This window comes from Pezoporus occidentalis, unplaced genomic scaffold (genome assembly GCF_034315485.1).
Source record: "Pezoporus occidentalis ecotype Australia unplaced genomic scaffold, CSIRO_AGI_Poc_V1 ctg57, whole genome shotgun sequence".
NCBI classification, from domain to species: Eukaryota; Metazoa; Chordata; class Aves; order Psittaciformes; family Psittacidae; genus Pezoporus; species Pezoporus occidentalis.
Window position 1 is genome coordinate 3,326,610 of NW_026915910.1, and position 16,821 is coordinate 3,343,430.

The 16,821-nt window shown below is 44.1% G+C and overlaps 1 protein-coding gene and 1 long non-coding RNA gene across 9 annotated transcripts in view; one reads left to right on the forward strand and one right to left on the reverse strand.

Annotated features, from left to right (window-relative positions):
• The window catches only part of RUNX2 (RUNX family transcription factor 2), a 224,477-nt gene that overhangs the window by 148,191 nt on the left and 59,465 nt on the right, over positions 1-16,821 (reverse strand). For 7 of the 8 annotated variants that reach the window (XM_062638491.1, XM_062638496.1, XM_062638494.1 and 4 more), the window contains 2 exons: positions 12,884-13,167; positions 5,382-5,538 (listed from right to left, as the gene is read on the reverse strand). In XM_062638491.1, coding sequence (XP_062494475.1) covers positions 5,382-5,538; positions 12,884-13,167 — 441 coding nt within the window. Of the gene's footprint in view, positions 1-5,381; positions 5,539-12,883; positions 13,168-15,245; positions 15,574-16,821 lie in introns of those variants that run through there. The other variant, XM_062638492.1, reaches the window with a different exon arrangement.
• LOC134173969 (uncharacterized) lies at positions 13,102-14,616 on the forward strand. Its single transcript, XR_009968453.1, has 2 exons — positions 13,102-13,197; positions 13,770-14,616. It is a non-coding gene; the product is annotated as an uncharacterized LOC134173969 (long non-coding RNA).

A 16,821-nucleotide genomic window follows, 5' to 3' on the forward strand; every position in this document is an offset into this window, starting at 1 on the left:
AGGACAAGACAAATTCTTTGCCATATTGAAAGTGGTGTAAGTCCAAAGCAAGTCAGATAATTTAAAAATTTACTCCAGTTTTGCAGCTGTGTGACAGAGAGCAGAATGTGGCCACATGTTATTTACTTCACACAGTTTTATCATTTCATTTGTTTGACTTTACTACAATAAGATGAGGAAAGAATGTATTTTCCTCCTGGGAGTCATTTTAACAGGGAATCAGTGTCTCCTGTCCTTCATATGCCAGGGGTAATATGATGATATCATTATTACTGGAACACACTTTTTTATTTTCCCCACATATATTCCATCAATGAAATACTGAGAAAACCCCCAGCTTTCCTGTGAGGGTGAGAAACTGCTCTGTGCACGTACATTACTACCGTCAGTCTCCATTTATTTATTTATCTTTCAAAGTCTGAATTCACACAGAGGTTTCACAAGATCATCCGCAAACTTTAGCTGAATGAAAACGTTAACAAGAAATAAATGAAGGGAGCTGCCTGCGTCTGATCGCACATTCTCACACGGCGCTGGCCCCCGTTTGGGAGACTCACTGACAGTTGTAATCTGTTAGATATGCAACGGTTAGTCATGTCAGATAGTCAAAACTGAAAACTGTTTCAAGACAGGAAAAGGTGGGCGTACAACAGTGACTCAATAAAACAGTCAGCAAACTTCGGCCTTCATGCTCATTTAAGCTGCTACTTTACCAGATGCTTAAAACTCTCTCCCCCCACCCCTCCTACTCCCTGTGTGCATACGTGCATTTTTGTTGCTAGGGCTTTTCTTCTTGCTGAACTCTGAAGGCATTCAATCAAGACACAAATCTTCAATGATATGTAACAGCACAAACTTAATGCATTTTTTTTTTTCCAGCTTAATATAGAACAGCTTATATATAAGGCATAATACAGAACAGAGCTTTGGCTGTCAAATCTAGTAATTGGTCTTTCTTTCTGGTCAAAGTCATATATTCCCCAAACCTGCCTGAGACATGCATCATTTATTATCAGGAGTGCAAATTCAAGCTGTCTTGGCTATATTTTTCACAAACTAGAATGTGACATGGCTTTTTTTTAAAGGAAATACAACTGCCATTTAGAGTAAAATGATTTTCCAGGTGTAGCTGTGCTCCTGCTGTGCCCACCTCTCCAACAGACGCAGGACAGAAGGAAGGCTGGGACCCTGGCAAAGGTACAAAAATGTCAGGAGGCTGAATTCTATCACAGTGGAGATGAGCAGCTGAAGGTGGCTTTCCCTGGTTTCGTTGAGAATTCCCAAATTCTCAGGTCTTTTGAGAGTAATCCTCAAAAATCTCATGGAGATTTTAGGTGTACGGAGGACATCCAGTTTTTGTCCAGTCCTGCCCATCTGCTGTCCCCAGCATCAGAGTGTGCATAGGCAGCTTTTAGACACCGAGCAACAGCCCTACTGAAGCACATAGTGCCTCCATGCCTGCTTGTTTAGGGCTGAAAAGGGTCCATGTCTTTTTATCCCTCTCCAAGTACGAATTCAGCCTGTTGCTGGGACATATATAACCTGCCAGGGACAGGTTTAAAGCCTCCTTTGGCACCAGCTTACCCTGTCAAAAAGTTCTGACTATTAAATTGCATGATTGTGGCATTCAGATCACAGTTACTCATATAAAATCAGTAAAATATTATTGGTAACAAAGATACTAAAGGCATTTTCCATATCCCTTTGAGTGAAAAGTTTGGCCTTCCAATGCTTCTGTTCTGTTTATACACCAAATCAGTATAAAAGTCTATCATGACTAGAAACTGACCCAACAAAATATATTATGCCTATAAAATCATTCTACGGAAAAGCACTGCAAGATCTTCTACACTAAATATATCCCAACCGTAGAGTAGCCAGAAAAAGTTGCATTCCTCAATATAAAGAGCTATGTTTCAACCTCACCTGTGAGCATTCTTAAACTGTCATCTCTCTGCCAGCCTAAGCTGAACAAGTAAGCATCTAATTTGAAAGGGAAAAGGGTTTGTTCTCTAACTGGTATTCTACCGAACTGAAGCACTAATGCAGTAACACTGATGAAGCCTCCTTGCACTCAGTAACTGACACATCACTTCATCACAGGGTGCTGTGCAGCCCGGCCAGCACACTCAGCTCACAGAGCTTTCAAGAGATGATTTACATATTACAGGGTTATGAGCAAAATAAATTTTTAGGGTTCCCTCTTTCAGTGATGCTTATGCCTTCCACTGATATATCACAGATATCTCTCCTCAGCTACAAAATCCTTTAATGCACTTTTTATCACCTTTCTTTATTGCCCTTAGTCATTTCAACTATCCATTTTCACAGACTAAAGACTAATTGTAGTTCTCTTTTATGAAATTCTCCAGCCAAGCAGTCATCTGGCACTATTACTTCAGTGTGTCTAAACTGTGCATTCTTTGTTATTCACACATGTGAGCTGAGCTGACACAGAGGAAGACGAGATGGACATATGCTGAAGCACAAGGCAAACCCCAGAAATTAGCTTGAAAGGAGACTCGGCAGCTTGTGTGCTTTGCATATTTTTTCAGTTAGATGCTAATGTGATTAAAGTATCAGGACACAACAAAATTAAGGTTATGATCCTTTGCTTATTGAAGACAGGAATTCTTTCTTCTCTGTGCTGTGGATCAGGCTTGTAAAAGTGAGCTACTGCCTGAAAACCACATACAAACAACTTCTGCATTCACATAAAGTGCCCCGGTTACTTAGTCTCATGAATCCAGAAAAGGTGTTTAAGAGAAATTACGCAAACGAAAACGTGAAGCTTCTGTCAGGGAAGCAACATTAATATGTATAAAAATCAAGTTTCCCCGTTGAGCCATGAGAAGCAAGAAAAAAACGTGGGAGAGGAGGTGAAGTGGTAAGTTGATGATTCAGACTCCACAATCAAATTTAGAGATACAGAGATCAAAGACTGAGCTGTTTAGAAAGATGTAAATCTAAAGTCAGGAACAGGTGTGGATTAGTTTTTCGCTACCGAAAAGTGATCTCTTTATTACTTGATTTGTCCTGTTCTACTTCAAGACCTGCATCTACTGATTGTCTACGCAAGGAGCTTTCTCACTTCTCTTTGTAACTACTGCTTTCTTTTCCTGATATTTTAAGCAGGGTTCTAAAAGTCTATCATTAATGATAACTCTTTCTCCTTCACTCCCTCTCTCTCTCTCCCCCTCTCTGTTCTAAGTCTGGAAGACAAGTCTGGACCAATTTCTCCATCCTGCCTCTGGCAGCAGAATGCAGCATTTCAGATCCTCCACTGAGTCCCGACTGCTTCAAAGGAAAAGCCCTACTTTCTTCCGTTAAGATCATAAGAAATATAGGGGGAGGGGGTCAGCTCTGTTTGGACATAATTACACTTCATCAAAAGAAGCTTTCTTCATCTTCCATGCGTGAAAAGTCTGCAAGCAGTTAAGTCTGTCTTTTTTCTTCCTTCTTTTTTCCTTCTTTTTTTTTTAATATAAAAATTGCTATTTGGGAAACTAGCCAAAACTCAGAAAGCCAATATAGTAAAACAGTGCACACCCTTTGTTTGTCTTTGAAGTCTCTTAAATAAATACATTGAAGGTTTGAAAAGTACACTATCGCTTTTCCATAGATTCTACCCAGATTGATCAGAGAAAAAGTCTATTCCAAGTCTGCTAGATACAAATATAAATTAAAGTACTGGAAAAAAATTTTAGGAGCTTTGTGTTTATGTGTGTCTGTAGCCATATCTACTGAGGCTTTAGGCCCTCAATTTCATTTCCTATGCTTTAATAAAAAGTATATATCATAGGTTTCAAATGAAATTCAGAGGTAGTAGTACATCACATTTCAGTTCTTTTTCAGCACTACTGAAAGACTGATACACTACTGAACTTTTACTGTAAGGTGGCAGTAGTGATGGAGCCAGAAAACTTTCAAACCTAATCCATCAGCAGAAAAACAAAGCAGACTGTTTTTTTTTAAGAAAGTAAGACAAATGGAAGAGATAGGTAACACCTTATCCCAAAGGGCAATGAACTCCATATTTATATTGCATTACTGGTGCAATAGTTATTCTGTCTTTCAAGTTATTCTTTATTATTGGTACTTTTTAAGTTGTAAAATGATAAAGAGAACTGTTGGCCAGGTCACTAAAAAAAAAAAATAGCCACTGTGAACCATGCTTATGGTCTTACTTTCAGAAAGCACTTGTAAAAGCGTGCTGACTGATTTAGACTATCTAGGCCTCTGTCCTATGTTTGGGCTTTTTTTGGATAAATACTCTTTCCTTCCTTAAGATGGACTGCAACTGCTTTCTAAAGAATATTACTGTAAAATTAGTTTTACTGCTGATTTTCTAGCACAACTGATCGCTTTCTATTGCTTTGTTTTGCCCTATACAGGGCTAGTTAAAAAAAAAACAACAAACAAAACCAGGAAAACCTAATTATTTCAAATACATAAACAAAAAATTATGTTGGTTGAATCAATGACTGATAGAACAAACCCCTCTGAAGATCCCTGCAGCAAAAACTGAAGTGCCAGCTTCCTTCAAGCTGCTCTTCCAATCACTACCTGAAATTTGAAAGCCGCCACAAGACTCTTAAAAGGAATTCTTGCAAACTTGCAATGATTACAAAGGATTTCCATGAGTGTAGGGCAGTTTCCAGATTATAGGAAGCTCCTAAACAGCTGGAAGACAATGATAGCATTCTACCTCTTCAGAAAAAAATAAGTTAGTCACCCTGTCATTTAAAGTAAAGGTGAAATTTAGTTCAAGCCCAAGCTTACCAGCAATTCATAAAAAGTCAAGCAGTTTAGTAACAAGAAAGGTAGAACTTACTTTTGCAAGTCATATGCATTATGATTTTAAAGGGCAGAGAATTCGCTAGAAAGCTTTCCACTAATAGCTGTAAGCCTTTAAAGATGTAAGCCCTTAAAGAATATAACCTATAGCACATGTGATATGCAAAATTTCTTTAATTATAACTCTTCTACAACTTCAGAAGTAGCTCTACTGCTAAAGGGAATTCTCCATCTCTCACTGCCATGTCCTGAGATATACTCTCTGACTCCAGATAACCCAGATCACAAATAACCCCACTTCTGTCTACCTATGCTGTGGGATTAAAATAGGGAAGCAGGTACTTAAAATAGGGAAGCAGGTACTCCTCACATGCAGAGACGTGAGGAGTAAGAAAAACTTAGGGAAGACTCAACTTGCTTGAGCTGCAAAAATGATTAAGTTTGCAAATAAAACAAGCATTCATCCCTCCAAATGAAAGGGCAACAACGATGCATTCACAGACTACTCACTATTTCATTGCAAAGTAAGTGTGGTATCTAGACATTTTTACTTCATGATGGACACAGAGAATACAGTGGCCTACCTCTTCCACTTCTGCCCACAAATCGTAAGTCATTAAATCTGGCCACCTGGTTCTTCATCACGGCAGAAGCATTTCGCAGCTCTGCAGAGTAGTTCTCATCGTTTCCAGCCATGACAGTGACCACTGTCCCATCAGGCACTTCTCCTAAGGCCACCACCTGTTAAAATGGGAAGACAATGACAACTTGTGAGGCAACGCTTTGAAAACACATGCCTCCATCCCAGCTTTGCAGGCTGCCACTCTCATTACGAAGCTCTGTGGCAGCTTCTCCAGCTCACTGTGGTGAAGAGTCATGTATTAGCTGAACACAGAACAAAGTGCCACATCAAAGACAGAAACATCTTGTATTGTCTCCCTTTCTCATAGCCTAATGGGGAATTTCTTCTTTGTTACATTTCTTCAGAAACATTTAACATCCTTACACAGACTGTATGGTCTAATGCTTCCTGAAGGCCAACTTTGTTCTTAGCAACCTGTGAGCAGCGAAAAAACACGAGGCATGGCTTGTATCCACAAATTATACGTGGGAATGCATTTGAAATGGAAAGTTAGTAATTGCTACTAGCAGCCTTATCACCCACATTCGGTTCTAGTCTCTCCTGATTGCACCATCACCCTGATCCTGGAGGTCCTGAGACTTCAAGCTGTAGAGAAACCTCCATCCACCCATCCCAGGAATGGCACCAGGGGCATCAGCAGACAAAGCCCTCCACCCAGCATGTTGCTGTGATGGAGGACATGATGGCTGGAATTCAAACTCTTCAGATGCAATATAAAACAAAGGCTATATTTCCTTGCAGGCATGTAAATTTTCATAGCGCTCTCAAGAATCACATGTGGTTAGTGCTGATACCTCCCTCAAATTCCAGGATGGGTGAACAGAAGATATCGAAGTATTTCTCCTTTACGTTTCAGTTAGCTGAGAGTCTCACTTTCATGCTTCAGTGGTTCTGTAGCCACTCCAACATCTGATTAACAAAGCCACAGAGCAGACTGCTACTGTTTTCTGATCTGAAAACACAGGGATACCTACAGTGTTACTGCACTTTGACTTTTAAAAGTTAAAATAAATGGGAACACTAAGTTACTATGAAGAAATTCATCCACAGTTCTTCACATGGGGCAAAGAAGCCACAAAGTAGTACCAAGAAAATTATTTCCTTTTGCCCAGTTAGCTAATACTGATGCTGGAAATACATTCACAAGAAGAATAGATTCAGAAATATTGCATGGCTGAGTTTGAAATTGGAAAAAAAAAATTATCTTGAGACACGAAGTCTTGCAGTTTCTACCAGTTTACATGGCCAGATACGACTTTTTATATTATCTGGAGTAATTTATTCTGTTGCCTGCAATACGTATTATATTTTACCCTAAACCCTGCTTGAAACGTCTTTCTCATAAATGATCCTGACTGAAACTAATAATTGCAGGTTGCACTTTAATATTAATTAAGTGGAAAGAACGAGGAGTTCTGAATACATAGGGAGAGTAGCCCAGTGCACTGTAGTACAGTGTTTCTCTAAGTCAATCAAAACTAATTACAAGGGCATACAAAATCTGAAAATATTTAAAACAGACTATATTACTGAAAATTATAGCTCATCTTCTTTAAAAGAAATACTGAAGAGAAAGAAGAAAGCAAAGCTAAAATACTGTATCAAAAGCATTGCCCTGGTGCTTTTCTGTTTTTCCATGAAACACCAGGTATTACCACCCAAAAGTGGAAACTGAGTTTTGCCACAAACTACTGTGAAGTCCTCGCCTACCAAGCAAAGATTTCACTTTAAAGTGACATGAACATCCCTGAACATAGAAACACAGGAACCACCATTGTAGATAAGATCTGATGTCCCACTAACTCACTGCCTTGGGTCTGACAGCAACCAGGAGGTATGACGGCTTCAAAGCAAGGTGTAAGGAATAATAAATAACAATCAAATAATAAACAATAATCTGAACAGATTAGATAGAGCTGACTCTAACCTTTAAAAAATGGGTATTGGCTTAAACTCGAAAGCATGGGCTTCAGACTACTTACAGAACACTCTCAGTGTGCAATAGACCACGTTCCCCCTGGACAGTGCTGCCATGCATGCTGGCATCCCAGGGAGCTGCAACCTGTGTTTTTTATATCTCACAAACCAAAGAAAAGTAAAAAAAAATAAATCACATTAACTTCAGAAATGTAAAGAAGCCAAGAGCACAGGAGGAAGTGTGCGCCTGCCAGGGGCCTCGGAAGAGGGAGCAGAATGACTGCAGCCTCAGATCACCTCTTTCTCTCTAGGTAACCAGGGCATTGAGCAGGCAGCAGCACTGCACCTCTATCTCAGCCCAGTCTCCCCAGCATGGGTTCAGCTTGCAACACCTGGGCAGAGGGGAACAATTCCTCTTAAAAGGCTGCCCTGTCCCCTGTTGCTTTCCAGGGCGCTCTTCCCTACCCTTTCCACTCAATGGTATCAGTTCAATTTGTTAGCTTAGGCATCAGCCTAAAGCTGCACATGCCACTGCCAGAGTCACCGGGCTGGGTGCACCTAACCAAGAACTGCATCACTGCTGAGCTGCACTGGCTTTTGGATGCAGTATGATATATTATCACTACTCTTCTCATTTTAAGACCGAAGGAAAAGACAAACTGAAATCAGAAGGGGAAATAAAAAATTTAGCTAATAAAATCCTATTACATAGGAAGCTCCCCTATTACATGGAGTAGTAAAATTCCATTTTCATAATTTCATACTTTTTTTGCAATGAAAGACTTGCACACATACATAACAGCACTGGGTAGAAAAAAAGCTTTGCAAAACAAATTTGAAACCTGCAGAAATAGCATTATTTTAAGAATTTTAAAAAGTAACTTTACATATTGAAAGACTGTTGGCAAAAAGCTTGATTTGGTAATTTTCTACCATGTATCAATCCAGAATTATTTACATACTCTTTGAAAGAAGATTGCAAGTGCACTGTGAAATGAATGAGTGCGCAAAAACCTAAAGATTAAAAGCAGCCACAGTGCCCATTCCTGACCTATTCTTCAAACGTAAATCTCTCTATTATTTCAAAATCTTCATTTGCCACACTAAACCACTTTCACATTTTGGTGATTAAAGCTCAAATCTGTTTTTGTAACTAAAGCTCAAAAAGGTACACAAAGTCAGATGAAGCCACAAAATACACGCAAACCGATTCTTACAAGTTGAAAATAACTATGTGTATTTTTTTGCATAACACAATTATCATCTGGTTAGGCAACCTCTTTGCCCAGTTTTGGTCCAGTGGGATTTGAACTGGCCAAAGTATGTACCCTAAAGATGGAAGTTATCAGCACAAAGCAAAACTACTATACAACAGCAGGTACTAAGATCTTCTGCCAAGCAAAATGCTTGTTTCGGGGAAAAAAGTAGTATACATGCTAAATAAATCCTCTCAAGGACGGATATCTATCATTTCAAAAATTTTCCTGTGAAACACTGCATTCAAACTGCCCCAAATGTAAAATCATATGTACTGAGAACGCTCCTTCCAGGGATTGCCAGAAGAGCATCTGATACTATTAAAAATATTTTAATGTTCTGTAACTTAAAACAGAGTAACTGATTTGCACTACTTTTTGTTTCAGAATATACATCTGGGCTGGCAATTTATACAACAGGTTTCAGCTTGAAGCTATTTAAAACAGCTGAGTTATAAACTCTGAAAATTGGGGTTTGGAGTGGAAATGCTGACAGACCCTTAACTACTGTGGTGCTACTGGGGGGAGGTCTTAGGCTTCACGTCCGTTATTTAAACCCTGCCTTTAGGTCCACCAAGACTCTGACACCCTCTGCATCATACAAAAGCCACATGTCACATCTAACGTGGCAATTTGGGTCTTTATGGCTTTCAGTAAAAACTCCCAGGCAGACACATAAACAGAGGGGCAAACCCTGACAAATCTACTCAAATAAAGTACTGCTGGCTATTAAGACATGAATATGGTCTGGACCTGGGTGCACAATATCCATTTATTTTATGCTGGAATATTAATAGATAGCTAGAACTAAATTAATAGGTACGCGTCTACTACTCTTCCCCATAAAACCAGTCCGCATTAACAATCTTACTAGTACACTCAACAGGGACTCCCTCCCCAGTACGTGTAAATATTAATACTTAAAATCCAATCTAATACTAAGCCAACATTATTTCAAAAAATTATAATCAAACCAGCACTGTTTATAACACACTTCCTCTCCTGCATATGATTTATATCTGTTTTTCTAAATTAAAACAGTGCTATATCCAGAGTACTTTTTAACTAGAGACCTCTGCGAAAGAATTATGACACACTTAACACACCACTCAAAACATCATCATCATATTATTATTTATTGCCAATAAAACTTCAAAAAGTGTGTAGTCTGTGAGCTATTTTACTTTCAAGTTACAGTTTAGCTGAGATTTCTATAGCCCAAATCTGTCTTTTTTTTCCTTTGCAGAGATAATTCACATTCGATTCTACCATATTCAAGTGTTTCACTGTATGATTCACGCAGCTTCTTTGGTGCAAAAGCACTGGGCAGCCGTATGCAAGTTACATTTAGAAAAATGAAATTGTTTTTTAAAATGCTCAAAATTAATTCAACTGAGTTTCAAATTAATTTGCCAGTAAATGAGGAAGCAAGTATATTCAGCATGTAAAAAGTATGCATTGCATCTGTGGAAACACAGATGTACCCAAAGCCAAAGAGTGCCAGGGGCAAGGTGCACTCCTGATGTACCAGTAAGTTGATCAGATCTACACCTTCCTGTCAGCCATCACCTATAGGACTTAAACATAAGACATATATAAATGTACATATAGGAACACAAAAAGCTTTGGAAATGTACTAATCACTTTTCTATCCTTTCATCACATGCAAGTATTCCTATTGTAATAATGTTCTAACGAGCTTAATATTTACTTTAGATCTTTCCCTTATTCTAATGAACTGTGACCGCATCCTTTGAATTGCTGTGAGGTAGAAGGCTCTGACCTTTCAAATGAAAACTGCAACGTAAGTGCAATAACGTAAGATCTTCCTCATCCCTTCTATAAAGAGTAACGGTAATACCAACTTAATGTAATGCTTAATTAAATGATAATCACCATTCTCCAAAATCTCCTCCTCCTTACCCCACGGCCCCTCTGAATCAGTCACTGTGATCCACACCTAGAGAGCCTTCGAGTGCTACACCGAGTCACGAACACACAACACAATCCATCTTCCTGCCACTTCTACAGAGCCCAACCACCATGACCCGCACAAGCAGGCCCCACGGAAAAGGTTTGTTCCTCCTGTGACTCCTGACTCTCCAAGCTGCTTCCCCTATGCTTTAGCCAACCCTCATCCTCACCCCTGTAACATTTTGGAAGCAAAGCTGCATCTTTATCCCCAGTCACTGCAACACGTACTCATCTAACAGATTCTATGATCTCTTATGGCTGAACAGCTGTGGTAACACGGCTAGCGATCTGGAAACGTCAGAACAAGGTGATATTCTGGGAACGTACTGGGTGAAGCTGTTTCCTAACTCTTCCACCTTCTGAGCTATTTTCAGGCACATTATTTCTCACATAGCGGGCATGGTAGCGATGAGCCCCTTGCAGGGCCACCCCACTGTTGGGGCAGGTGCTCTGGGACACCCGGGACATCACCTTCTCACTACCCTCCCTAAACGGGAGAGCAAACTCCAGGCGTAAGCTTTCAAATATCGCCAGGGGAGGACAAGGGCTTGCTTTAAAGCACACAATTCTTGTTGCCACAGTTCTTTTGGAAGATCTTTTCCTCTCAAAAGCACGCCGTGGAGATGTAAACAGAAAATTAAAAGCAGCATCCCTGGTGCGGATCGGGGTGGTATTTATTATTTAAACGCATGAGTCCTGCCAAGGAGAGTGTCTTCTGGCCAGACACTTGCCTGCGTGTCCACCAAGGAAGTGACAGGGTCCCGGCCCTCCCAAAAGCCCCGACACCCCCTTCCCAGCTCCATCTCAGCCCGGGATGCCCCCTGGGTAGGTGGCAAAGCACCGGTCCCCCTCTACCAGCCCCAGCCTGGCCTTCAAACCGCAGCCGTAGCCCCACCACCCCAAAGCCCCAGTCCCACCCCTGGGAGGGGAGGGGTGGTAGGGTGAGGTACTGGGTTTCTCAGGGGGAAGCACCCACTTTGCACCCCCACAATGAGCTTCAGCCGATGGGTGAATCCCCCCTTCCACAGGGAGAGAAAGCAGCATTTATCTGTTTTTCTTCAATGGAAAGCACAGGTGAGGGCCTGTGCAATTAACGGTGTGTCCCCAAGGGTGCTATGAGGGGGACACAGGGTACCCAGCGCTGCAGGGGGGCTCGCCGGCACTGCCCTGCAGTGATGGAGATAACGGGCTCCAGAATTCAGGATGGAGAAAACTGGCAGGGCAAGAGGGAAAGCACAAGGGTTGCATGGAACTGGAGCCGCTGCACGGGTGAGGGGGGCAGAGCGGGCATAGGGGAGCACAGGAAGCACAGCTGGGGGGGAGGCACGGGAAGCACTGCAACAGTTGGGGGGGGAGTACTGCAGGCACTGCGGAGGGTGCAGAGGAGGCACTGGAATGCAGTGGGTTAGGAAACGGGGGCACAAAGGACACTGCGGGACAGAGGGCATAGAAGCTACTGCGGGGGGGCGGTGGAGGCACGGCAGGGCATGGACGGGATACAGAAGCCACTCTAAGACTCGGGGGGGGGGGGGGGTGCGCGTGTACAGGAGGCATTCTAGGACTGGGGGGCAGAGAAGCTCCTGCAGGCCGGTGGGGCACTGGAGACATTGCAGGACGGAGGGGGCGCAGGAAACATTGCAGGATGAAGGGAAAAGAAAAGTTCCTTTGGGGAGCGGGGAAAGGCATAGGAGACAGTGCAGGCTGGGGGGGGTAACATGAGAGACTGTAGGATGGGGGAGCACCGGGAAGCACTGAAGGATCGGGTGGTACAGGAGACTCTGCAGGACGAGGAGGGTTGAGGCGGGGGAAAGAGACGCCCCTGCGGGCCGGGGGTGCAGAAGAGACATTGCAGGACGGTAGGGGCACGGGAGGCATTCCGGGTTTGGTGGGGGCGGTGGAAAATAAAAGCCCCTTAAGATTGGGGGGGGGGGGGGGGGCACAGAGGCCCCTGCGGGCCGGGGAGCACAGGAAGCATTGCAGGATAGGGGCCACAGGCGGCACTGGGGTGGGAAGCGTCTGCAGGCCGGGAGGCACAGAAGGCACTGCCAGATAAGGGTGCACGGCGAGGCACTTAAGGATGGGGGGCAAGGCACAAGAATCATTGCAGGTTGGGGGGACACAGTGGCCCTGCAGTCTTGGGGTCAGAAAAACGCTTGCAGAAGGCGGGGGGGGGAGGCACAGAGACCCCCCCCGGGCCGGCGAGGGCAGAGGCGGCTCCGCTGGAGGAAACGCGGCGCGGCGGGGCACGGGGGGAGGCATCCCCGGCCAGCGGCGGCGGCGGGAGGGGGTGTCTCACCTTGAATGCCACCGGGAGGGTCTTGTTGCAGCGCCAGTGCGAGGGCAGCACGGAGCAGAGGAAGTTGGGGCTGTCGGTGCGGACCAGCTCGGCGGGGTGGTCAGCGATGATCTCCACCATGGTGCGGTTATCGTGGGGGCGCAGCCTGGGCACGGCGGCCGCCGCTTCTTGCTGCTGTTGCTGCTGCTGCTGCTGCTGGGCTACTACGACCGGGCTGACTTCGCTCATCTTGCCGGGCTGCAGGCTGCTGGAGGGGGGGCTGAACCTCCGGCTGGTGCTGGGATCTACGGGAATACGCATCACAACAGCCACAAGTTAGCGAATTGGGGGGCGGGGGGGAATAGGGGGGAGCGGTAAGGGGGATCGCTGGAGGAGGCGTGTAGTGAGGGGTGGGGGTTATAAAAAATATCTATATAGCGAAAAAAGGGGTGAATGGAAAAGTGGACGGGTGAGAATGAGGGGCAAAAAAGCCACTCGGAAAAAAAAAAAAAGAAAAAAGCGGATTAAACGCACGAAAAAAAAAAAAATCTCAGTCTGTTTTTCTTTTGTTGTTTGTTTTTTTTTAAAGAAAGATGGACGGGGCGGGGGGGGGAGATGATGCCGGGGCGGGCGTCTGCAGCAGCGAGAGAGTGGGTCTGGCCGCGGAGTGCGGGGCTGCCCCTCTCAGCAAAGCCCGGCGGCGAACTGCATGGTCCCGGCTTCTGCCCAGCTGCAAATGCTGCTGCTTCTCCTCCTCCTTCCTTCCTTCTTGCAGAATCTCTGCTCTTTTCCCTCCTAGCCACCGCTTCTTCCCTCAAGTGCTTGAATTTCTTTCCTTTTTCTTCCCCTCCCTCCCCGTCCTCTCCTTTTTTTTTTTTTTTCTTCTCTCTTTTCGGATTTTCAAAAGGTTGTCTTGGGAGAAGTCAAACTCGGAGCTGGTTCAGCTTCCCGGCTTGCTGCTGCCGCCAGAAGAGGAGCGAAACTCCCAAACCCGGCGAGGGGGTGCTCAGGGGAACGTCCCGTTTTCCTCCGAAGAAATCTTCCTCCTCCGGATAAATATTAAAAGGGGAAAAAAAAAGGAGAACGGAGCAAACAAAAAGCCTCGCTGGGACAGAGGCGACGAGTCGCCGCTCTCCCCCGCTTATTGCCTTTGGCTTCAGGAAGCCGAGTGAAGCGGGAGCTCGGGAAGGGGCTTGGGAAAAGGCTCCCCTCCCCAGAAAAAAAAATCGCTCCCGAAGCTATTTCGGCGAGGAAAGCAAGTTACTGGGGTTGTTGGGTGAAGAGGAAAGTCACAGGGCTAGTAATTAAAAGGGAGGCTTTAGCCGGTTCCTTTGGGACGATAGGACTTAAGCTGAACTTTCGAGTCCCAGGGGGAAAAAAAAGGGGACCATAGCTGGAAAAATCAAAACACAAAAACCCAACAAAACACCCCTCCTTAGGCTGATTTCTAATATATGACCAAGTAAATTGTGGGAAAAGGCAGCCTCAGATCAGTCCGGTCCTTTTAATGAAGACGCCTGCTGGATCCTAGTCCGTTGCGTTGAATAGGCGAACAAAAATCTTTCCTTTTTTTTTAACGCCCCTGATGAACAACAGCGGCAAAAAAAAAAAAAAAAAAAATCAGTCAAGTGTCGGTTTGAGTGATTTCTCTTTCTGAAAAATAGGGTTAAAATAAAAAAAAAAAAGCAACCAAAAAACAACAAACTTATTTTGGGTCCCAAGAAGTTGAGGTCGGCGAAGATGAAGGAGCCGAAAGGGAGGAAAAAAAAAAAGGAAAAAAAAAAGCCCGGAGTTTTTTGTCCTGAATGTGGTTTTTGGAGGCTGGGATTTCTAATGATTAGGTTTTTGTGGTTTATATATACAGGACTCGCTGGGTAAGGCGATCATTATGCTGATGAGAGTCAGCAGCACGTGGTGCTCCACTCCTCAGACTTGTGCAGCCTTCAAAATAAATACAACAATGTGCAACCCCCTCAAGGAGCAGAAACCTCGCTTGGAGTCGCTGTCCCGCACGGGGAGGGGGACGGGGACGGGCAGCGGGGGGTAGTAGGAGACAGTCGCTGATCTCCCGTTTCTCTCCGGGTTTTTTCCATTAACACTTTGGGGCTTGTTTTTTAAAAAAAAAACAAACAAAAAAAAAGGCATGAAAAGTCTTGTTTGCAAAAAAAAAAAAAGTAAAAATAATCTGGTGCCAAACGTTTTTTTTTGTGTGGGTTTTTTTTTCCCTCCTAAGTCTCTGCTAGTCTAAAGCCTAAACCATTTCCTTGAATGAATGAAAGCTATAAAACCCCCTTCAGACTATTAAGGTGAAGGGAGTCTGGTTTGTTTTCTCCCTTAAAAAAAAAAAAAAAAAGGCAGATCTTATTAAAAACAATTTACATACCCAATAGTAAAAAAGTGTAAACGCCTCCCAGCGCAGATAAGGACCTATCACAACCCTCCGTCTAATTTCTAAGGCTTTACTTCTACTTGCTACTTCCACCTTCTTGTAAAAAGTCGGCGCTGCGTGTGTGCTCCTTGCTCGCCGCCTGTGTGTGACTCGGGGCGGTGTGTCTGTCTGTGGCGGGGTGGGGAGGGGGGGGAATGCGTCGTTTTTACGGAGCTTTTGCAAACCCTAACCCCGGCACGCAGACCCAGCCGAAAAGCCAGGTTTGTCCCGCCTGCCCCTCCGCGAACAGCCCCGGGACATGGGCACGGGGAGGGGGTGTGGGTCAAGAGACACATCGCAGCTGTTTCCGCGTTCTGCGGAGCCTCCGCGCCCTCCGCCGGCGCTACCCCAGCCGCCTTCATCACCCCCCACCCCCCCAGACGAGAGCCTCTCCGAGAGCAACCCCCATGGGGGAAGGTAGGCGCCCGGGCAGCAGTCCGCATGCAGCGCTGCTCCTTCCGCATTTCATATGAAAGAATAAGAAAAAAAGATCTGACGTTCGGTCACAGGGGAGAGCTCTCGCTCCGCGCACCGCGGCTGCCGCCTCCGCTCCGCGCCCGCCGCGACGCGCTGGGACCCAGGGGTCCCGCCTCAGCGTTCCTGCTCCCTCTCCTCTGCCCTTCCCACGGTTAAAAAAGGGAGTAACAGCCCCGACTCACTGCCCCGCAGGGACCTGTGTCCGCCTCTTCTGTTTTTCTCTATTTTTCTTAATTTTTCCTTCATTCCCCCCCCCCCCCTTTTTTTTTTCTCTCTTTTTTTTTTTTTTTTAAATTTTATTTTTCCTTTTCCTGGTCCAGTGTTGGAGGGCCTGTAGAAGTTTCCCACCCCGTTGTGAAAATGCAGTCACTTTGGCTAACACCACAAACCCCTCCTGTGCTCACCCTGCTTCTCTTACAACCATAGGGATCTGCTTTTCCCCCCCAAAGCAAGCCACAGGCATTCCCAAAGGACAATTACTGGGATATTCAGAAGCTCTGAATTGCTATAGTTTCCTTACATAAAACATTTTTTTTTTTTTTTACAAATATTTTGGTAAAATGTTTACGACCATAGGTTCTCTTGGCTTTCCCCAGCTTTTAGCTGGATGGGGAAACACATTCCATTAGAGCCATTCCAAAGGTGCTAGAAAGAAGGCAAGAGGTTGTCTTCTGTCCAAATACTATATAAGCCTGACAATCATGATTTATTTCAAACAAGAAGATACATTTCCACTTTTAATTAGTCACACTAAAAGTTTTACAGTCACCTCTCTTCCTACTAAAATAAAAATTTAATTAGGATAAACGAAAATAAGTTATTGGAAGGCACCAGTTTAAGGTCACTTAAAATAGTCCATGGTTATTTAGAATGTCGAAATAAAATTTTCCACTGAACGCACTAACAAAGTTTCAGGTATCTGGCACAGCTGATTTTCAGTCTCCGTGCAAAAATATCTTCCTGCTGAACATTTACACGTTTAACAGGAACTTACTACAAGCCTGGAACAGAACGCAGCTCAGAGCACCAGAGTTTTATTTCAATGGTTATGGAC